General features: G+C 57.4%; 9 protein-coding genes across 10 annotated transcripts; 7 read left to right on the top strand and 2 right to left on the bottom strand.

Moving 5' to 3' along the window:
* Positions 1–362: 362 nt before the first annotated feature.
* On the top strand, positions 363–1,916 carry LMH87_002444 (uncharacterized protein; the record flags this gene model as incomplete). Its single annotated transcript, XM_056193903.1, has 1 exon — positions 363–1,916. One exon carries the CDS (start codon positions 363–365, stop codon positions 1,914–1,916), a length of 1,554 nt encoding a protein of 517 aa, XP_056050893.1.
* Positions 1,917–3,606: 1,690 nt separating this feature from the next.
* Positions 3,607–4,980, top strand: LMH87_002445 (uncharacterized protein; the record flags this gene model as incomplete). The annotated part of the gene is made up of 5 exons (XM_056193904.1): positions 3,607–3,657; positions 3,732–3,752; positions 3,807–3,878; positions 3,966–4,560; positions 4,628–4,980. 5 exons carry the CDS (start codon positions 3,607–3,609, stop codon positions 4,978–4,980), a joined length of 1,092 nt encoding a protein of 363 aa, XP_056050894.1.
* Positions 4,981–6,364: 1,384 nt separating this feature from the next.
* LMH87_002446 (uncharacterized protein) lies at positions 6,365–7,270 on the top strand (the record flags this gene model as incomplete). The annotated part of the gene is made up of 2 exons (XM_056193905.1): positions 6,365–6,433; positions 6,494–7,270. 2 exons carry the CDS (start codon positions 6,365–6,367, stop codon positions 7,268–7,270), a joined length of 846 nt encoding a protein of 281 aa, XP_056050895.1.
* Positions 7,271–7,400: 130 nt separating this feature from the next.
* Positions 7,401–9,223, bottom strand: LMH87_002447 (uncharacterized protein; the record flags this gene model as incomplete). Its single annotated transcript, XM_056193906.1, has 3 exons — positions 7,401–8,202; positions 8,252–9,016; positions 9,108–9,223. The coding sequence occupies 3 exons, from the start codon at positions 9,221–9,223 to the stop codon at positions 7,401–7,403; spliced, it is 1,683 nt and encodes a 560-aa protein (XP_056050896.1).
* A 237-nt stretch (positions 9,224–9,460) lies between these two features.
* LMH87_002448 (uncharacterized protein) lies at positions 9,461–11,101 on the top strand (the record flags this gene model as incomplete). 2 transcript variants are annotated; one of them, XM_056193908.1, is made up of 1 exon in its annotated part: positions 9,461–11,101. In XM_056193908.1, the coding sequence occupies one exon, from the start codon at positions 9,461–9,463 to the stop codon at positions 11,099–11,101; it is 1,641 nt and encodes a 546-aa protein (XP_056050897.1). The 2 variants fall into 2 exon arrangements, with proteins under 2 accessions (XP_056050897.1, XP_056050898.1); XM_056193907.1 differs by having other exon boundaries at positions 9,809–11,101.
* Positions 11,102–14,100: 2,999 nt separating this feature from the next.
* LMH87_002449 (uncharacterized protein) lies at positions 14,101–15,660 on the top strand (the record flags this gene model as incomplete). Its single annotated transcript, XM_056193909.1, has 3 exons — positions 14,101–14,188; positions 14,266–14,370; positions 14,453–15,660. The coding sequence occupies 3 exons, from the start codon at positions 14,101–14,103 to the stop codon at positions 15,658–15,660; spliced, it is 1,401 nt and encodes a 466-aa protein (XP_056050899.1).
* Positions 15,661–16,304: 644 nt separating this feature from the next.
* LMH87_002450 (uncharacterized protein) lies at positions 16,305–18,136 on the top strand (the record flags this gene model as incomplete). The annotated part of the gene is made up of 2 exons (XM_056193910.1): positions 16,305–17,610; positions 17,667–18,136. 2 exons carry the CDS (start codon positions 16,305–16,307, stop codon positions 18,134–18,136), a joined length of 1,776 nt encoding a protein of 591 aa, XP_056050900.1.
* A 257-nt stretch (positions 18,137–18,393) lies between these two features.
* LMH87_002451 (uncharacterized protein) lies at positions 18,394–18,973 on the bottom strand (the record flags this gene model as incomplete). Its single annotated transcript, XM_056193911.1, has 4 exons — positions 18,394–18,436; positions 18,510–18,767; positions 18,850–18,882; positions 18,951–18,973. 4 exons carry the CDS (start codon positions 18,971–18,973, stop codon positions 18,394–18,396), a joined length of 357 nt encoding a protein of 118 aa, XP_056050901.1.
* A 490-nt stretch (positions 18,974–19,463) lies between these two features.
* Positions 19,464–21,031, top strand: LMH87_002452 (uncharacterized protein; the record flags this gene model as incomplete). Its single annotated transcript, XM_056193912.1, has 2 exons — positions 19,464–19,577; positions 19,637–21,031. The coding sequence occupies 2 exons, from the start codon at positions 19,464–19,466 to the stop codon at positions 21,029–21,031; spliced, it is 1,509 nt and encodes a 502-aa protein (XP_056050902.1).
* Between the last annotated feature and the right edge of the window lie 620 nt (positions 21,032–21,651).

The following is a 21,651-nucleotide window of genomic DNA, read 5'->3' on the forward strand; positions in this document are numbered from 1 at the left end:
CTCTTCTTCTTGCCCACCACCGAAACCTCATGACGGGCTTCCACCTACGCATCGCCGTCGCCAACTGCTCCCTTCACATCATCCATGACCATCGCCATCTGATACATACTCGTCACCGCAGGCCGCACATCGCCAGATCCAACCGTGCCCCTGCCCGCCTGGGGCTCCGCAGGACAGGTGCCGCCGGGCCCGCCTCCCTCCCACACACTGCTGATTACCACCACCACCGTCGCCGCTCTTCGTCTTCCAAGCTACATCTTCTGCAACAACGCCTCGAGATGGCTTCTAATCAAGAAATTCGGCGTCGTTCCTCGGCTGCTGACCGGACGCCCTACGACAATCCGCTTTCACCTACTTCGATCATGGCCATATCCACCACGTTTTCCCCTGCCCCTGACTCTGCGCTGGCGCAGGTCAAGGATGACGAAATTTCACGACAACAACAATTATCAGGGACGGTCCGAAAGGACATGAGCGCAGAGTCCATGCCGCCGCCGCCACGACCCTTTAGCGATCTCCCCCCAGGCAGGCGATTTACACATGCCCGCGCGCACTCAATGGCCTCTTCTGGTTCGAGACAAGCCAACAGGCTCTCACTAACACTGCCCATTGCACCCGCATCTAGGGTTGAGCCCATCCGCCCGCCCTCATCCGCGGGGCCGCCCGCAACACTCTCGTCAAAACCACCTACACCGGCACAGACACCCGTGCTCCCCGCTCTCGAAGACGCGAACGATTTTATAATAGCAATCGCCGCGCAAGAGAGAAAGGTGCTGGAGCTCCGCGAAGAACTGGCACGTGCCGAGGCCGATCTGACCTCTCTCAAGGGGCAATGGACATCGAAGGAGTCCATGCAGAAGCGTGCCGCCGAGATTCAATCCCGGTCCCTCGCCTCCCCTCAGCGGTGCCCGACACCCGATGCCACGGCGTCTCCGACAAGACAGAGCGTCGACCAGGATCGTAAGAAGCTCTGGCTACAGTCGCAACAAAATTCTCCCTCTACGCCTACACAAGGCCGCAGAAAAGTCATGCGAGGAGGCCACACGCGCACGCTGTCGCTTCTATCGCCCGCTAGGTCTGATGCACCCTTCAACCTTCACGAGGATAGGGTCAGCATCGATAGTGCCATGGTTCAGCCTCTGCATGAACGGATGGCGCCACCACTAGGACAGCCTTCAGCGCTGTCAAAGCGGGCGACATGGCAACCACGCAGCCAACCACAGCCGTCGGTTGTGTTCCCACTTGTCGAGGACTTTAAGCTCGGCTTGCGCGCCTTTGTGGAGGACATTCGACAAATCACAGTTGGCGACGAACCGATTACCGGGCCGGCTACAGCTACGCACCGGCACTCTACTGCGCTGCACACGAGAACGCTCAGTACATCTGCACGCGATCGCGACGCTACACCCACAGGTCACGATCGCAAGTCGTCCGCAGCCACGAGATCCAGAGTTAATTCGTCGCTTGACGCGGTCAAGCAAGGACCTGTACTCGGCAGCAAGGCTGATGATGTTATTTCCATGCCTGAAAAGACAAAAGCGAGCGGAAAGGGCAAGCAGTTTTCATGGACGCCGCTGGGCTTTGAAACGCTCGAGGACAATGACTGGGCAAATTGGGAATCGCCATCGTCTGTCAAGTCAAGCCGGTGGAGCGGCTCCACGATGCACAACGGCAGTTTGGACGAGATTGAGGCCATTCCAGAAAAAGCCGAAGAGTCTACTACTACTACGCCTGTGAAAGCGAAGCGTGGGTCGCAGGAAAACGGTGTGCGCAACACAAAGCTCGACGAGCTGCTGCCCAGCATGGTCAACCGCCTGTCGCCGAGCAACATCAAACGCACCGCCAACAATCTTATGGACGAGTGGGAAAAGTCTCTGATTGCACCTGAGGTCCGAGACAAGGAAAACGGTGTATAAAACTTACAATGATGACGACATATCACAGCACAGTATACAAACGACTCGACACATGAACACTCACTTTGATTATACATATATATTACACTTATACTGCACATGGCAACAACACTTTGCATATAGACTTAGTCAACCACGGCCTACAACGGATACTTTTCTTTTCTTTCTGTCTGACGAAGGCGATTTCTTTCTTGATATCTTGATAAAAAGACGATATTAGACCTTTGAGTTGTTTTTATTTGACTTTTTTTGTTCTTGGAGAAGTGTTTTTTTCTTGCTAATTGTTGGCATATACTGCTTTTTGGGACATGGCATTCTGTTTCTGCACAACGACCGGCTAGGAATATGATGACAAGAACGACAAGGACAAACTGAGAATAAATGTCTCTTTTATATATATATAGGTATATAACGCACTCAATCAAGTACAATTGAACTTGTTTGAACCTCAACTAGACTGTGGTAGAAGTGACGTGTGTGCAACCATTTAAAACGAGCGATGGGGTTTTGTGGTGAAAATGCCGGCAAGACGACCCTGCAATCAATAAGTTTACTGCCAAGCCTGAATGTCAAAACCCCGCCTTACTGTGGAAAGAATTGTTACACTGAATTCTTACTAATCATGTATGAACTCTAACAGATAATACAAGGCGTTCAAGATGCTTGCCAAAGACGAGCGTCATAGCCATTGGCTTAGATGTAGGGTATTACCGTCAGTTGGGTTGCCGCTATCAAGATCAACACGGTGACACAATTTTTTTCGAGAAGTCATTCCACGTTTTGATAAAGACATGCCTGTAAGTTTGTCTCTGTAGAAGAAACAAACATGTTTTTATCCTAGGCCTGCTCTGTTCTAGGAAGTATCTACATGCATCCCATCCCACAGCCATGACGGCAGCTCACCAGCTCGGTCCGCCATGCTGCACTGTCCAACATGAACATCAAGCTCTGGTACAACAATCAAGAGCCAAGACCCAAAAACGGCATACAATATTCCACCACCTGTACTATTTAGGAAGAGGCGCATTTAATTAGTAGTCCCCAAAGCCCGTATGATGAGTCTGGCCATTTCTCGTTTACAAGGTGTGCCGATCGCTGATTGCTTGCACTCGACATCAAAACCAACTGTGGATCAAAAGGTACCTAGCCCACCCAGATTGCGCAAGAAAGTACCTTGTGCAACCCCGCTTGATTTTTTTTGCTAAATTAATGCATCAGACCATAATAATTCCAAGCCATAGAAACAATTCACGCGCTACCACTTGTGGGTGCGCGGCACGTGTAAATCCTCAGTTTCATAGGAGAAATATCGATTCTATAGCGAGCAACATTTCCTTGTTTGATTGACGAGCAATAAATAAGCAGCTGCCAGGTTCAAATTTGAGCCACGATTTAACTACAATTGACTTTAGATTTGCGGGTCGGCAGGACATTCTGGCCTACCAGTAACTCATGCGCAAGGCCTCATAAAGCTTCCTCTCCGATCTCGGCAGGCGGCGGGGTGTTCTCCTCCAACTCGGTAGAGGGGCGGGGGTGAGCTGCGCTGCCAACGAAAGCATTTCCGTTTCGGAGGAACAAGCTGTCCCCAACTTTGCTCTGACATATACCCTCGTCTTGGACTCATTCTCGTGCTTCGTCACACAAGACCGACCATTCTCTGGACAAACTCCGTCGGACAAGTATTGCAATCATGGCGGAACACAACATTGTTGTTTTTGCGGGCGACCACTGCGGCCCAGAGGTAACAAACGACGCCCGAGCTTTCCCACCCTTGACTCTGGACGGAGAGAGGCTGACTTTTGGTCAAATTGACAGGTTATTGCCGAGGCAATCAAGGTATGAGTCTGGTATTTGCGATCGGCAGCTGAGCCCGTCTGACGCAGGACACAGGTTATCAAGACGGTCGAGGAGCTGAGCCCGACTGCTGGCAAATTCAATCTGCAGGACCACCTGCTCGGAGGGGTAAGTCGTCCCCCGACAGCAGACTACACAGGCTGAATGACATCCACGAGAGAAGTCGCTTGCTAACCTTGGCGTTGCTCTCCCCAGTGCTCCATCGACCAGACCGGCACCCCCCTCACGGACGAGGCCCTCGCCGCCGCCAAGGCCGCGCACGCGGTGCTCCTCGGCGCCATCGGCGGCCCCGAATGGGGCACCGGCGCCGTCCGCCCGGAGCAGGGCCTCCTGCGGCTGCGCAGCGAGATGTGCGCCTACGGCAACCTCCGCCCCTGCTTCTTCGCCTCGGACGCCCTCGTCGAGTCCTCGCCGCTCAAGGCGTCCGTCTGCCGCGGCACCGACATCATGCTGGTCCGCGAGCTGACCTCGGGCCTGTACTTTGGCGAGCGAAAAGAGTACGACGGCGTCGATGCGTTTGACACGACCGTCTACACGAAACCAGAGGTCGAGCGCATCGCGCGGCTCGGCGGCCACCTGGCCAAGACCAGGGGCGACTCGCGCGTCATCTCGCTGGACAAGGCCAACGTGCTGGCGACGAGCAGGCTCTGGCGCCAGGTGGTGGACGAGGTCTTCAAGAACGAGTTTCCGGAGCTCAAGGTCGAGCATCAGCTCATCGACAGCGCGGCCATGATCATGGTCAAGAACCCGACGCAGCTGAACGGCGTCATAATAGCGCCCAACTTGGCAGGTGAGTAACATCCCTCGTGTTGCACCTCGACAGGGCGATTTTTTTGGCTAACCATTTTTTTTAAAAGGCGATATTCTCAGCGACGAGGCGAGCGCCATCTCTGGAAGCATAGGACTCCTGCCGAGCGCGAGTCTCTGCGGGCTGCCGGGCACCGCAGTGCCTTCCATCTGCGAGCCGATCCACGGCAGCGCACCGGACATTTCAGGCAAGGGAATCGTCAACCCCATCGGCACCATCCTCTCCGTCGCCATGATGTTCCGGTACTCGCTGAATCTCGCCCACGAGGCCAAGGTTGTCGAGGACGCGGTCCGCGCCGCCATCGACGGCGGGCTGAGGACAAAGGACATGGGCGGGAGCACAGGCACTGTGGAAGCAGGAGAGGCCATTGTTGCGGAGCTGGTCAAGATTCTCAAGGCGTGAGATGCCACTTCAGGCACCCAAAGGACGGTTTAGCCAATGTAGCAGATATTGATGCGTCCCAGACACAGTTCGAGTGTCGAGAATAAAAATTCCATCATCATAGCCATGATAATTATCCTCAGTCTCGTCAAGTAACTTCTGTTCTGGAAGTGATTCTTTGGCTCCCGTGTGGTGGTTGGCAGCATGTGGTCGATGACCATGTCTGCGGCTGGTTGAGGATCGTCAGAGTTAATTGCGTAATAAGGGCTTGAGACGCCCCAAGGGGGTTTCTTCTTCTTCTTTACTAGAAAATTTGCAAACAATTTCCCGAGCTTTACATAAAGCAAAGTCCTGTACAAAGCCGTCTAGTTTCAGTCCACAGTAGCTGAAGCAAACATGTGTTTAATCTTTTTGTGAAGCTGCTGAATAGAGCCGCGGCACTGGGCGACTAACTACTTTGGCACTACGGAGTGATTGTCAGGGCTGAACGGACATTGGCGGCCGGCCTGTACACGAATGGCATGGGGTCCGCTGAAGCAATCTGTAATAAGCAGCGGAATGACCGGGAGCGCATGGCTAGTCGTACCGGCATTGCGGCGCTTTGTCAAATAGGCGACCTAAGTGGTTTTTTGTGAATCATTATAAAGTAAAAATAGCACTGCTCTTCAATAAAGCACGGCAGAGCCTCCTCGCCTCGATGGTGTGTAGCCGATGTTGTACAGAGAGGCGTCGAACATGGGTATTTCCGGCCAAGGATCCGGATCCATCAAGGCGAAGCGAAAAGAAGAAGATTCAATTTTCCCGACCGAGCCTAGAATAGAAATGTTGCTACTCGTAGCCATTCTTCTTTGTCACCTCGGTGGGCTCGCGGTCGGCTCTCCGTCAGCAGCACCAATACTTTGGCTTCGGTTCGACCAAGCTAGCTGGTGTTAGTCGGCGGGCCACAGTTCACACTAGCGAGTGCGAGTGCGAGCCAGAAAAGCGCCATCATCTCCAGCCCTGCGAGGCAAGGGCATAAGCATGTTGTCTCATTCGCCGTACGTCAGCGGCGGGGGTCTCACCACGATAACTACCCAACGTCAGCTGCTTGTGCGGGCGCTGGCCGCGACGAGGGCTTGAGTGTTGGGATATATATATAGTCCCTACCCGCCCTCGATTTTCTCTCCAGTCGTTTTGCTACATGACAGCCCGAACATCATTTGTTTCTCTCAATCGACAAAATCTCCAATTGCATTGCCTGCAGCTTCGTTAACGACACCCGCAACTCAACTATACCAAGAGTTATAGAGCCGCCCCCTCTGGTAGTCACCACCCCCACTACTCTTCAATCTTGGAAAACTTCCCTAGGAAGAAGAAAAGCACTTACTTCTTTTCTTCTTTTCTCCTTCTTTTTATTACCGACACAATGGGCAAACAATTTCAACCCAAGCTTGCTCCCACCGAGAGCCCGTGGACCTACAACCGCCCCGCCAGCGTAAGCAGCTCGTCTCACTCCCCATCATCACGCCCCATCCACTTACACAGCAACTCACAGGCCAAGCTGCACCTCGACAAGGTCGTCCAGCTCCCCGTGCTCCTCGTCCTCGGCAGCGTCGCGCAGTGCCTCCTCTCCATCGCCCTGCCCGCGCGCTGGGCCGTCGTGCCGCTCCTCGGCTACCTCGCCATCAGCGGCCTCTCCCTCCTCCTCAACACCACCACGTCCCGCCACGCGGCCCCCCTGCCGCTCAACGTGGTCCCCGGGCGCGCCGCCGCGCAGCTGCCGCAGCGCGACGGCTCGTTCCTCGCCACGCCCGCCGAGGACCAGCTCGTCGTGTTCCACATTGCCGCGCAGTTCAACCACCCGCTCGGGCCGCTGTGCCCCGGCGGCAAGGCCACGGGCGAGCGCTTCGACCGCCTCGTCGCGGACCTGCGCCGCCGCGCCGCCGAGCTCGGCGTGCTGTCGGTGAGCGCCTGGACGGGCGCCGTCGACGGGTCGTTTTCGACAAACACCATCATCTACTTCAAGGACCTGCAGAGCCTGCACGCGTTTGCGCACGAGGACATGCACCGCGAGGCGTGGGAGTGGTTCGCGGCGCAGCGCTTCCCGCACCTCGGCGTCTTCCACGAGACGTTTCTGGTGCCGCGCAAGAGCTACGAGTGCGTCTATCTCAACTGCAAGCCGCTGCTGATGGGCAGCGCGGCGAGCCTGGCGCGGGACGAGAAGACGGGCGAGGAGAGGTGGGTGAATGCGCTGGTGAGTGCGGATACGCCGGTGCTGAAGACGCAGTATGCAAGGATGGGGCGGGATCGTAATGGTGTCGTGGTTGAGTAAATGTGTATGAGACAATGTGTGGTCGTTGCTTTGGGAGCCGGGTTAGAGGCGCTGGGCGATGTACAATATACAAGTTGGTTTGCATATCTGGTTTACTTTTCTTTACTCTAATGAAGATGTTGACTGTATTTCAAAGCTGTAAAATGACAATGTTGGTAGACATGCCTTCGACCGGTCCCAGCCGGACCTCATCATTCTTGATGCTCCAGGTTCCATTCCCCCAAACCACACTCTTGAGCTTCTTTGGCTGAATGGTCTCCGGCAGCGGCACCTTGACCGTCTGATTGATCGCTTCATACCCGCCATTCACCACATTCACCAACACCTGGTCCTCCCTCATCCAATACGCCGCATCCAGGACCCCGCTGCCCTCCATCTCAATCTTACTCGGCCTCTCCAGCACGAGGAATTCCCTGACCGGCGCCGTCGCCACCTTCTTCGCAAACCGCCCATGAATCTCGCCCAGGGCCTCGCTCGCCGGCCACACCCACGACAGGATCGACTTGGCCGCGTGGTTGAATGCGAGCGCGTTCATGGCCACCTCCTCGGCCTGCGTGGGGTCGCGGAACCAGTAGTCCTCGCCGTGGAAGCTCTGCGGGTTGTGCACCTTTGTCTTGGGCCACAGGCCGTGCCAGCGCTCGTACCGCGCGAGGGCGTCGAGGCGCCGCGGCACGTCCTGCACGTTGCCGTCGCAGTTGTCGCAGCCGCAGTCGCCGTAGGTGGCGTTGCACGGCGTACCCCATTTGGAAAAGGTGGCGTTGATGGCGATGGGGTACGGGTCAGCCATGATGAAGTCGGCGCCGGCCGTGTATTCTTTAAAGTAGTAGTTTTGGCAGTTGAGCGTCACCGAGACGGGGTGGTACGGGTCAATCTTGCGGATGAGGTTGGCGGCGGACAGGGGCTGGTCAAAGGGATATTGCCAGCCATCGGGCCTGTATATCTGTCAGCGCGACTTCTACTCTTGGGAGATGTGATACTTGCTCGTCTGTCCCCCAGTATGCGTAGATGGCGTCAAAGTCTTTAATGGCCGTCACCTGCTCCTGCACCGCCGTCAAGTTTCGAAAGTAGTCGCGCAGGTCGTACTGGTACTTGAGATCCAGCGAGTCCATGTACTCGTACTCGGCGCGCGACTTGAAGACGGTGCTCAGCGACACCATGCCCGTCAGCCCAAGATCATGATATTTCTTAATCTGGTCCTTGGCGTCGTCTGCGCACAGGAAACGATCGCACAGCGCATAGAACCCGTACGGCAGCAGCGGTTCAAACTTGCCGTCCGTCTTGCCGTTGCGGAACAGAAACCCCCCATTCAGATTATCTAGCTTGGTGACGCTGCCGGTCTTCTTTTCCGGAAGGTAGTGCAGCTCGCTGGTGGCCGTGACGTTGGGTGCGCCCGCCTCGGTCGCGCCAAAGAGCACCACCTTGTACGGCTCGAGACTGGGCTGCAGTCCCGTCAGGTTAAAGGCAAAGAGGTTGTCGCGCGTGCCGACGCTGACGTTGCGCGAGACGAGCACGCTATTGTTGGCGACGAGGTTGATGGTGAAGACGACGGGCGGCGCGTCGGCGGGCGCGTCGAGCTTGGGCCACGGCACTCCGTACCACTTGGATATATCTGCATTAACAATAAACTCGCCCTGCGTCTCGCCTTCGAGGTAAATGTTGTAGCGCGGCTTGAACTGGACATGAAGCGCGGGGCTGGGCAGGGCCTTTGGTTCGGTAGATTCACCGCCAGGCTCAAAGCTGGGATATCTGCAATAGTATTAGCATGTAGTTGTAGAATTTTGCGCTTTGATAACTTTGACGGCGCAAAGCACCACTCGCAAAGCACGGGTCAATTTACTCTGGTTTGTACACCTTGCCGCACCATCGCGGCCAGTCCGGATGGTTGCCCGTCTCTTGCGCGACGGCCGATAGCAGCACCGCCAATGGAGCAAAAAGACGCAATCCTGCTACCATGTTCAATCAATTGATTCTGAGTTGTGCAGGATGAAGCTGGGACGTTGCGTCATGGAAAGAAGGAAAAAGTCGCGCTGGCCGTCGGGAGGAACTCGGTGTTCCAGAGTCACCACTATCGACATTCCTAATTGAGCAGCGGTGCAACGTCACGACGGCGCAGATCGGTACTGCCAAGGTACGAATCTGGGGTAAACACGTAAGGTAGCTGAAGCAGCCATAAGGCCGTAGTCGGTATGAATGAAATGCAAACTTTTGCAGCTAATTGCCGATGAATCTAGCTCTTTCGATCGGGCAATCCGGAATCTCAGTTGTACAAATGGGGGCGCACCTCGACGGCCGCTCCCGCTCCATTCCCGCCCAGGCTCGAGATCGGCCCCGCAGCCGCCGTCATCGAGCCTCGGTCTCACATCAACAAAACCACCAACCACGACAAAAGACACGCCAGAGAAAATGCCGTCGGCGTTGAGTACCATCCAGTTGGTCCTCTCCAAGATTCCCCTCCTCCTCAAGACCGTCCTCTTCTACCTCCTCTCGCTGAGTCCCACGGCGCGCAAATGGGACTTTCGCACCGAGCTCGCCGTCACCATGCTCCGGGAACTCCTGGGCAACGCGCCGCCGTCGACCGTCAGCGCGCAGCAGGCGCTCTTCATGCGCGATACCGGCGCCCGCGGCCGGATCTGGGTGAGCCGAACCACGCTGCCGGCGCCGCCCGAGGACGACGTTCGGCAGCAGGTGCTGGGCGCCGTGGCGGCCCTGGGCTCCGGCGGCGAGAGGTACGCGGCGCCGCCGCTGCAGGACGTCGGCGGCGAGTGGGTGGGCGTCCGCCACGGCGTGTCGAGCTGGGCGGCGGAGCCGACGGGCCTGAGCGAGAGGGCCAAGTTTGACAGCCTGACAAGGGAGGCGGAGACGGACGTGACAATACTGTACATTCACGGCGGCGCCAACTATCTCATGGATCCGGTGTCGGCGCGCCCTGTCGCGCTGGCATACGCCACATACGCCAAGAGCCGCGTGTTCTCGGTGCGCTATCGTCTGGCGCCGCAAGGCCCGTTTCCCTCGGCGCTGCTGGACGCCTTTGTGGCGTACCTGTCGCTGCTGCACCCGCCGCCTGGGTCCTGGCACGATGCCGTGCCCGCCTCGTCGCTCGTCATCACGGGCGACTCGGCCGGCGGCAACATCAGCATGTCGCTCCTCCAGCTTCTTCTCCAGCTGCACCGTTCAGCGCCAGGCAGCACTCTGCCGACGGTGCGCTTCCACGGCCGGGACGTCGGCGTGCCGCTGCCCGCGGGTGTGGGGCTCAACTCGCCGTCGCTCGACCTCACGCGGAGCATGCAGTGGTCCGAGGCCTTCCTGCAATACGACTACCTGCCGACACCGAAGCTGTCGCCCGTGACGTCGCCGCCGTGCGCCGCGTGGCCGGCGGACCCCCCGCGCGTGCACCTGTACTGCGAGGGCAGCGCGCTGGCGCACCCGCTCGTGTCGCCCATGGCGGCGGCGGCGTGGGAGGGCGCGCCGCCCGTCTTCTTCGTCTGCGGCGAGGAGCTGCTGACGGACGAGGCCAAGACGGTCGCGCGGCGGATGGCGCGGCAGGGCGTGCCCGTGGTGTGGGAGCAGTGGGAGGCGATGCCGCACTGCTTCGGCATGGTGCTGACGTGGACGGAGGCGTCGCGGGTGTCGTACCAAGGGTGGGCGGACTTTGTGCGGGATGCGATCCGAGGTCGGGTAGAGACAAAGGGGTGCTACGTCTCGGTCAAGACGCTGAAGAGGAAGGAGGTGGATGTCAAGACGCTGACGACCATTAGCGACGAGGACGTGCTGGAGGGCATGGCGGCGGGCCGTCGACGAATAGAAGACAAGTTTGCATATCTTTTGAAATAGTGTAAATACGAGTACATAGACTTTGTAAATGTAAATGCTGCATCGCAAGTATCCATGATCGTGTTTGATAGTTGATGTTGGCTTGGGCCCCATCAGAACAACGCACTGTCCGTGAGAAGGCTGACTCTCATCTAGGCGAATACAATGGCATTACCGAATACAGTTATATGCACCTGAGATCTCGATTCGTATAATGACGACAGTTCAAACAAGCGAGGAAGTTTCAGTGAGACATGGGCTTCATCTCGCAAGTTTCGGCGCTTTGAGTCGCGCCAATGCTGTTATAATGGCCTGGTCTTCCATGCTTGGCGGATAATTAGCATCTGGGAGAGCTAGCTGAGTCCCAGTCAGATTGAATCAATTACACGAAAAAGATGCTTCTCTCCAGTATGGCAATAGTGCCATGACCAGGGACCTCGTAAGCTGTCGGTGGGCTTTTCTGAGCTGGTGTTACGCCCACAAGTGACAGTCGAATCCCCGCAGTGCCACTTTCGATATCTGGACCGATTTGGTAAATCTAGATCGAGGTGATTATTCTCCGAACCCAAAGAAAACAGTTTCCGCCATGCACCATTGCAGCCTCAGCTCAAGAAAGGTCTCACGGCTCAGCATCAAGTCGCTCCGTAAATGGAGTTGTCGAGGCAGATCGACAAGCTCGACTTGCTTGCTACACGAACAGCGCGTGCTATCGTCTTTGTCTCTAATCCAGCGCTTTGAATTAACAAAAACAACGAGAGTTGAGTTAGCCGGCACCAAATAATATTTTCCAGTCTCAAACGGCGGCATAGGCAGTAATGGCCAGGACATGGGCTTCTCCTCGCGCTGTTGCGAGAACGGCCTGCATTGTACACCGCCAGAGAACAAAACATATATTCAAGCCGGAACAAATCAAAACAGCTGTGTAACAGCACCTATCGAGTTGGCTTTGCAGCCTGGTAAAATCTGCTACACGTCCGTTTCGGCTGTTGCCGCGCACACCACAGTCCTTGGCATGGCTGGTCACACAGTTTGACAGCGATCAAACGCCAGGGCACCACGCAGGTACCAGCAGTGGGCCTCCCGCTGTCAGGGACGCATGGAATCGATCGACCTAATTAATATACAAACAGTTTGGGCAGCCACGAACGGCTATAGTGCAATGCGCGGGAGCGATATGCCAAGGGGACGCTACATCATCACTAACAGTGACGCTAAATCAATGTCTTTTTTCTTTTCTTTCCTCGCGGATCCTCGGTCGTGTCCGTCCATCTGCTTTGCTGGCACAATGCCGCCCCGAAACAAAGGTGAGCACTTGCGACACGCGCATGGTGGCGCAGCCAGATCAGAATTGCGGGCAAGCAATTTCGTCGTGCCAGGTCGCCCGTCCCACCGGCCCCCCTGTGCCGGTTCGGTCCCCTAACCAGAATTTCTATATTTGTCGGAGTAGACGGGCACTGACAGGCAGGGTAGGCAGGGCTTGCAGGCTCGGTTTTTCGTGGAAATACGGGTGCGGAGAAAAGCCTCGCCGCTGTCGCGCTAACTATCTCAAGGTAGTCGAATTCTTCCTCCAGTGGAATGGCAGCTGCAGGGCAGCCCAAAGTAGTCGCCAAGGAGAGTTTTCAGGGCTGGGCTCGTGTGCCTTTTCCAGCCAAGCCGGATTCGTAGAGCCGTGCCAAGCGTATTAGTCTTCTTTTTGCCCCCTCTCAGTCTCTGGACCACGACCAGGCCTTGTCAATATGAGAATCGCTGCATCCGGCGGGCTGCAATGTGCCGCGGCCGCAACGCTAGCTCGAGGTTGAAAGAAGGCGACGTCATGGACCCGGGTACTGCGGCTTGGATGGAGGTCGTGATTCCAGCGTCGAAATAGAGATGTGCGTGACGACAAGTTCGACAGCCAAACGTATTTTTCCCTGGTGTTTTGCGGTTCGTAATCAAACTACTGCACAATAGTGCGCGATGGCGATGCGCCACTGGCCAAACTCGTATTGGGTTTGCTTGGCCAGTTGGCACTCTTTTTGCCGCTGGTTAGTTGGCAGGTTGCATGGCCGTCGGTAGAAGAGTGAATGCCCAAGCAAATTTTTGTCTGGGCAAATCGTCGCCAAGCGGCATCGCCAGATCGCCCAGACAAGACAAGACGGCCGCTACCCGACGACATTGTGTGCGCAGCCCGCGCCGTCGGCAGTCACAGTCAACAAGAGAGCTGTCTTCAGGAGCAGGCTGGCAAAGACAGTGACGCCACGACGCGTGGACAAGGAGAGAGAAAAATGGCTCCGATAGACTTATTTCCCACACTATCCTCGCACGCCAGCCAAACATGCTTGAGCTAGCGGCGCTCAGAAATCCACAGCCTGCGCCAGGGTGTGGGTGGTCTATGAATGGCAGATGGTAGGTATGCGCCAGGCGACGCCACTGTCTTGTGGCCCCCCAGCCTGGCCGGAAATCATGGGCGGATACCTTTTAGCTTTAGTTGGTGACTTTGTTCGTATAGCATTCCTCGGCGCGATTTCGTGTACCTCTTCGAGTCTTGTTCGATGAGCGAGCCATATGTGTTGTTGCCGGCGGGCAGTGGCTCGGTCGCCCGCTCTTCCGTACCGCAGGCACTGTGAAAACGCAGGGCAGGCCCAACGACCGACTCGCGCGCAAAACCTCCTCACAGCCATTCATTCATTCGCCCGGCGGTACTCATCCCTCCTCTTGCACGCTTACTTTTTGCCTCGATTAATTCTCCTGCGTCGCCCGTTTTTTTCTTGCATCTCCTCCTCCTGCACGGCCACCTCTGAATATCAATCACGCTCGCTTCACCTTCAACGTCAGCCGGCCTATTTTGTGCGCTGCCGTTTCTCGACTCATTCCAGCTCCTCGTCCCCTGGCGCATGACGTGAAGGCCCGTCTTGTTCCCCCCCCACTAGTCGCTCGCTTCCATCTATCCCTGCCGTCTCGGCCACGCGACCGACAAATACCACCATCGTCCATCTCTACGCGCCCGACAGAGGACTGCCCTCGCCATCCTCCAATTCATCATGAAGGCTTCCACGATTACCCAGGCCTTGCTCGGGCTCTCGGCCACCGCCTCGGCCGCCCAAATCAGTCTCGACCTGACCAGCGATAGTACGTCGTCGCCCAAAACTCAATCGCCGCTGCGCCGCCAGTCTCTCCATGTTAACCAGCACTTTGTGCTTTCACAGCCTCCATCAAAAACACCGCCGGAACCCTCGCCTATGGCGTGATGAAATACTACAATGGAAACCAGACCGGCGGCATCCCCGGTCTTTTGCCTGGACCATACTACTGTACGTCGCGAAACGCTCCCCGAGGTCGTCTGCATGCGAGCTGCCCCCGACAAACACAATGCTAACGGCTGAATGAAATCAGGGTGGGAGGCTGGTGGCATGTTTGGCCATATGATTGACTACTGGTACTACACAGGAGATGCCTCGTACAACGACGTGACTTTGCAGGGCATGATGCACCAAATCACCCCCAAAGGTGACTTCCTTCCCGTCAACCAGACCAACGCCATGGGCAACGATGACCAGGGCTTCTGGGGTCTCACCTCCATGATGGCCGCCGAGGCCGTCTTCCCCAACCCCCCTTCCGATACGCCGCAATGGCTCGCTGGTGCCCAGGCCGTGTTCAACGAGTATGCTGTTCGTTGGGAGGAGGAAAACGGCCTCTGCGGCGGTGGTCTGCGCTGGCAGGTGTACTCCTTCCTCAACGGATGGGCTTACAAGAACAGTATCGCCAACGGTTGTTTCTTCAACATTGCCGCCCGTCTTGCCCGCTTCACCGGCAACTCCACGTACGGTGAATGGGCTCAGAGAATCTATGACTGGGAGGTCAGCGCAGGTCTCATCACCGACGACTACGTCATCTACGACGGTATCGAGGTCGACGACGCTACCAAGAGCTGCCAGAACATCCACAAGGTCCAGTTTACCTACAACGCCGGCGTCTGGCTCCAGGGTGCCGCCGCCATGTACGATTACAACAAGACTGATGCCTGGAAGGGCCACGTCGACGGCATCTTAAATTACACCGCGAGAACTTTCTTCAAGGACGGCATCATGTACGAAGCCGCTTGTGAGACGGTTCACACCTGTGATCAGAACATGGTCAGCTTCAAGGGCTACCTGATTCGTTTCCTCGCCGCCACCGCCAAGATGGCTCCTTGGACCGCCGACTCCATCACCAAGATTATCAGCACAGCCGCCCAGGATGCCGTCAAGGTCTGCACCGGTGCCAACGGTGCCAAGTATCCCGGCCCTGATGGCACCGGATGCGGCTTCTCCTGGCTTAACGGTACAAACGATGGCTTGATGGGTGTTGGTCCCCAGATGGATGCCCTCGCGGCCGTCGTCTACAACCTGCTTCCCAACGTCAAGGCCCCGGCCACGGACAAAGATCGTGGCACGTCCAAGGGTAACGCCGGCGCGGGCAGCACGCAAGCCCAGCCTTTGCCGGAGCCCCGAGCTATCACCGGAGGCGACCGAGCCGGCGCCGCCATTCTCACGGTTCTCATTGCCGCCGGCATCCTAGCGGGCAGCTTCTTTGTCACTAGCGATGTGTTTTCCTTTGCATAAACGGCCGTACTGGTTTTCACGTTAACCACTCATTCATTCTGGTTTCTTTTTTTCCGTCATTGTTATGTCTTTTTATATCCTTGATTATTGGGCTGGTGCAGATCTTTGCGCTGTGACACGCAATCCTACAATGCTTTGCTACGTTTTTTCCTGTACATAGTGTAAAACGAGAAGTGGATGGCAAAGATACGGCGTTGAATACCTTGAAAGAGACAGAGATCTCTACCGAGACTCGCTGCGATGCGAGATATGGGAACATGTAGAGCAGGGTTTTGGGTTTTCTAAGTACGAGGCTCCAATACAACATCTTTAATCTAATAAAATTCTGACGGGTCTATAAAATGAACCTTACGGAGTCCAATTTTATTTTCCCACGGTCATGCAAGATATCCCTCTGTCCGAAGAAATCCCCCACGCCATTGGCGTAGCAGGTCCTCCCGCTCACCCCGCAGAGCAAGCTGCAGCCATTGCCAACCCCCACCTTACCCCCAACTTCTCAATACATCAACCCCTTCAGCTTCTCCTTCCAGCCCTTACCTGTTTTTATATCTATCCTCCTCTTTTTTCTTTCACTGCTCCTCCCATCTCTCTCATCTCATTATACTTCCTCGCGCAACGGCTGTAGCTCCGTCGCATCCGCAACCATGTCGTCCAGGCACTTCATCAACGACGCCACGCACCTCGTCAACACGGCGCTGCACAGCCTTACCCTGACCAACCCCAACGTCGCTCTGGATGCCGAGCACAAGATCGTCTACCGCCGCGCCGCCTCGCATGCGTCGTCCTCGCCGCAAGTCGCTCTCCTCGCCGGCGGGGGTTCCGGCCACGAGCCCTCGTTTGCCGGCATGGTGGGGCCGGGGATGCTGTCCGCGGCCGTCGCGGGCACCATCTTTGCGAGCCCGTCGGCCGAGCAGGTGCGGCGCGGCATCATGTCGCGCGTGGACGCAGCACAAGGCGTGCTGGTCGTCGTCATGAACTACACGGGCGACATCCTCAACTTTGGCATGGCGGTGGAAAAGGCCAAGGCCGCCGGCATCGCGGCGGAGATGGTCGTCGTCGGGGATGACGTCGGTGTCGGGCGCGAGCAGGCGGGCAAGGTAGGCAGGCGCGGCATCGCGGGCACGGTGCTGGTGCTCAAGGTTGCGGGCGCGCTGGCGGCGCGCGGCGCGAAGCTCGAGGACGTCGCCAAGGTGGCCCGGCTGACGGCGGAGAACATTGTCAGCGTCGGCGCCAGTCTGGAGCACGTCCACGTACCCGGCCGTGCTGCCGCGGACGAGGACGCTGGCAGCTCCGGCCTGGCCCGCGGCGAGGTCGAGATCGGCATGGGCATCCACAACGAGCCCGGCTGCGAAAAGGCACGCCTCGAGCTCCCCGCGCTCGTGTCCAAGATGCTGGCGCAGCTGCTCGACGGGAGCGACAGCGACCGCGCGTTCCTGACCGTCAACTCCAACGAGGTCGTGCTGCTGGTCAACAACCTCGGCGGTGTGAGCGTGCTCGAGATGGGCGGCATCACGGCCGAGGTCGTCGCGCAGCTACGTAGCAAGCACAACATCCGCCCCGTGCGCGTCATCGCGGGCACGTTCATGACGAGCCTCAATGGCATGGGCTTCAGCATCTCGCTGCTCAACGTCGTCAACACGAGCATCGACGGCGCGCCCAACATGGTCGAGCTGCTGGATGCGCCGAGCGAGGTCACCGGCTGGTCGGCGCCGATCCAGAGAACTACGTGGGAGGCGGCGGCCGGGCGCGGCGAGGAAGCCGCAGGAGAGGAAGCCGCTGCGGCTGCGCAGGACGTCAAGCCCAGTGGGCTCAAGTATGACCAGGAGGCGGCCAAGAAGGCGCTCACGACGGCGCTCAAGAATGTTATTGCGGCGGAGCCAGACGTGACGAGATATGATACCGCCGTCGGAGACGGCGACTGCGGCATCGGTCTGAAGCGCGGCGCTGAGGGTACGTGCTTCTCTCCACCATTTGCTACATCCGTATACGCTAACAATGTAAACCAGCCGTTCTGAAGCATCTCGAGGGACATTCTCTCACGGGCGACCTCGTCGTCGACGTCGCCGGCATTGTCCCTGTTGTGGAGAACACCATGGACGGCACCTCTGGCGCTCTCTACGCCATCTTCCTCAACGCGCTCGTCCACGCGCTCCGCACGCTGTCCCCCGGCGAGGCTTCTCCCAGCCTCTGGGCGGCAGCGCTGAAGCAGAGCTGCGATGCCCTGTCCCGGTATACGCCTGCCCGCCCCGGCGACCGCACGCTCGTGGACGCGCTGTACCCATTCGTCGAGACGCTCGCGAGCTCGGGCGACGTTGGGCAGGCTGCGGAGGCGTCGCACAAGGCGGCCGATGCGACAAAGGGCATGAAGGCGAGCCTGGGCCGCTCCGTGTACGTCGGTGGCAGCGGCTACGAGGAGGTTCCCGATCCTGGTGCCTGGGGCCTTGCGTGCTTCTTCCAGGGTCTGGCCGGGAACTAAAATGCATGCTGATGGCTTGTCTTGCCAGTAGTCAAAACCGTATGCCCCGCAGATTTGATAGCACATGAAATGAAATCGTAATAAAGATTGTATTTTTTTAACGCCTAAATTGTCCTGTGAGTCTCGCCAAAAGGACTGTACATGGAACCAACCAGAGCCCATCCCAATCTCAATGAAAAAAACACAATCAAAGCCCACGCGGTATCAAAGAAGCCCAGAAACAAAGTAAAAAATGCCCAGTCATATTTGTCCCCGTTCTAGCTTAGCAGCACCAGGATGACGCTATCACCTCTCAGGAACCTAGAACAGAGAGGAAAAACAAGTCAGCAATCGTCCCACGTGAGAGGTCAGGGAGGGGCCGGGTGCGACGCACATCTTGCTAATGAAGCGATCTTTGTTGACGGGGCGTCCCTTTTTGCCGTCGGCCAGCCGCGGCGTCTCCGTCCACATCTCCTTGACGTTCTCGAGAACCATGTTGCAGTGGCGGTCAAAGGCCTTGACGCGGGCGAGCAGCTTGCGGTTGTTGCGGATGGAGATGAGCACCTGGACGTGCGAGCGCACGGCGGTCTGGAGGATGGAGAGGGGCCCGGCGGAGAATTCGTGCTCCTCGAGCTGCGCGATTTCGTATTCCCTATCGACACACGCAGGTTAGTCTCGGACTCGTCCTTGTTGCGTTTGCTTGCGTGGGGGGTGTGGTGGTGGTTTTCGCGTACGTGAGTTCGTTGCGCGGCTTGGTGAGGAGCTCCCTGGAGAGGACGAATTAGCAAGATGACACGGAAAATTCGCAGCGCTATAATGGTTAGAAAGAACATACTCGATGGGCTTGGTGTCGGCCATGGTGATGTGCAGATGTGGAGGGCTGGTTGTCAGGAAATGGAATTGGTTCAGACTTCTCGACGTAGCTTTGGCGGTGCTGCCTCTGCCAATGCTCAAAAACTCACAGACTTGGGTAGGCGGGCGGCCAAAGCACCTGATTGGCTGGCGCCGACCACGGACTGCTCCACAACTCCAGCTACCAGGGAGCCCGCTACAGGCAAACCTGGCCAGGCCAAAATTGCTGGGCAGACGGCAAGTCTCTGCTACCCTCGGGCTAAAATTTTGGTGGAGAGCAGCAACGTTTAAGCGTGCGCCGAGAAGAGGAGAGAGAGAGAGAGAGAGAGCATTTGCAGAACAGGATACCGGAACGTCTGATCTTGCCGCCGCCCACAGACGGATCACCTCTCAACCTCGGCCGACCCTCTAGCCCGGCTGACACATACACACACGCCCGATAAAGGAGGGGACTGCTCGCCTCCTCAATTAGGTTCTGGCTTCTCTTTCTCCGGCCATGTCTTTCCGATCCATTGCTCTTCGTGCTGGAAGAGCTGCCTCCTCGACGACACATACCACCACATTCGCCATGGCGCAACGAGCCCGATCCGCCCCCTTGGGAGCCAGACAGGTATACACGCCCCCCATCCATCGCCAACCCATTGGCCCTTTTTCCTGACAAACTGCCAGCTCTCGACCGAAGCTCAGGAGATCAAGGAGCAGCCCGGTGACGAAGTCGACGATGTCGTGTTCCAGAACAAGTACGGTCTGCGGACGATCATGCTCAACCGCCCCAAGAAGCTCAACTCGCTCAATGGCTCCATGATCCGCAAGATTGTGCCGCGCATGGTGGAGTGGGAAAAGTCGGACCTGGCCAACGTGGTCGTGATGAAGGGCGCGGGCGAAAAGGCCCTCTGCGCCGGCGGCGACGTGGCCGCGCTCGCCCAGTGGAACCAGGAGAGCGCCGATGGGTGGAAGCGATCGGCCGACTACTTTGCGCTCGAGTACAAGCTCGACCACTACATTGCGACGTACCAGAAGCCGTACATTTCCTTCATGGACGGCATCACGATGGGCGGCGGCGTCGGGCTGAGCATCCACGCGCCGTTCCGCATCGCCACGGAAAAGACAGTCTTCGCCATGCCCGAGACGACGATTGGCTTCTTCCCCGACGTCGGCGCCTCCTTCTTCCTGCCGCGCATGAACGGCGCCGTCGGCACGTACCTGGCGCTCACCAGCGACCGCCTGACGGGCGCCAACGTCTTCTACAGCGGCGTCGCCACGCACTACCTGCACTCGACGAGCCTGCCGGACCTCGAGGCGCGCCTGGCCGAGCTGCGCTTCCGCGACGACGACGGCCCCGCGCGCCGCCTGCAGCTCGTCAACGAGACGCTCGAGGAGTTCGCCACGGGCCTGCCGCACGACCAGCCCATGGCGCTGGCCGGCGAGACGCGCCGCGCCATCGACCGCTGCTTCGACAAGAACAACCTCAACGACATCATCGCCGCGCTGCAGGCCGAGACGGGCGAGACGCAGGCCTGGGCGCAGAAGCAGCTCGCCACGCTGCAGAAGCGCTCCCCGACGGCCGTCCACGTCACCCTCCGCCAGATGCGCGTCGGCGGCCGCTGGGACGTGGCCGAGGCGTTTGAGCGCGAGCACCAGATTGCGTCACGGTTCATGCAGCACCACGACTTCTCCGAGGGCGTGACGGCGCTGCTCGTCCGCAAGGAGACGCCCAAGTGGCAGCCCGAGTCGCTCGAGGCTATTGCCGCGAGCGGCGACAACGTGGCGCAGCCCTTTTTCGAGTTTGACGAGAAGAAGACGCTGGGCCTCTTCTCGGACCGCACCTACGGCGACTATCCCTACCCGCTGCTGGGCGTGCCCTCGGAGCGCGAGATCAAGGAGGTGCTGCAGGCGAGCGCGCTGACGCCCAAGCAGCTCGCCGACAAGGTCGTCGCGTCGCGCAACGGCCGCCAGGGCATCGCCACGGTCGTGGATGAGATTCTCAGCCGCAAGGTCGTTGCGGATGGCAATGGCATCGCCAAGTGGGTAGAGACGGAGTCGAGCTCGTCGAGCAAGCTGTAAAAAAAGAAGAAGAGGGAGGACGTGAAGACGGAATGGTCCGCGTGTATATCAGCGTTTTAGAAATTTTGATTTGAATATACTGAGCTCCCAGGTGTGGTTGCTCGTTGCACTCATGGTAAAGAATATATGCATTGTGATTCGCTAAGTATTTCCATGTGGAACACGAGCTTCTTGCTTAATACCGGACTCAAAACAATCAACGCCAAGGAATGAATGTAGAATATCTCTGCGTCATGTGTCGGGGTTGCATGATTATGCTTGCTGTAGACCAACAGGATGATGTTGCGCAAAGAAGCGGCAAGTGCCACGCTGCGACGCTGTTAAAAATGACAAGGCGCTTTGCCATACAAGGCCTTGGTCCATCATATGATCATTATTTACGGAAGTCGGTCTTCATGGAAAATGAGAACTCGCAGGGTGCACTCGGAGCGCTTACAAGTCGTCAGGACCAACACGCCGAAGTACATATGAATGCACACCAACGTAAGAGGTAAAACAAATGTGCAAGGAAATTTCCGTCACATGTTTGTGTGAAAATGATGCATCGTTTGTATTTTTATCTTTTTTACGGTGGAAAGTATGACGGTGGCATCTGATTAATTGTTGCGTTGTTGGTAGTG

Source organism: Akanthomyces muscarius, chromosome 3 (assembly GCF_028009165.1).
Source record: "Akanthomyces muscarius strain Ve6 chromosome 3, whole genome shotgun sequence".
In the NCBI taxonomy this organism is placed as follows: domain Eukaryota; kingdom Fungi; phylum Ascomycota; class Sordariomycetes; order Hypocreales; family Cordycipitaceae; genus Akanthomyces; species Akanthomyces muscarius.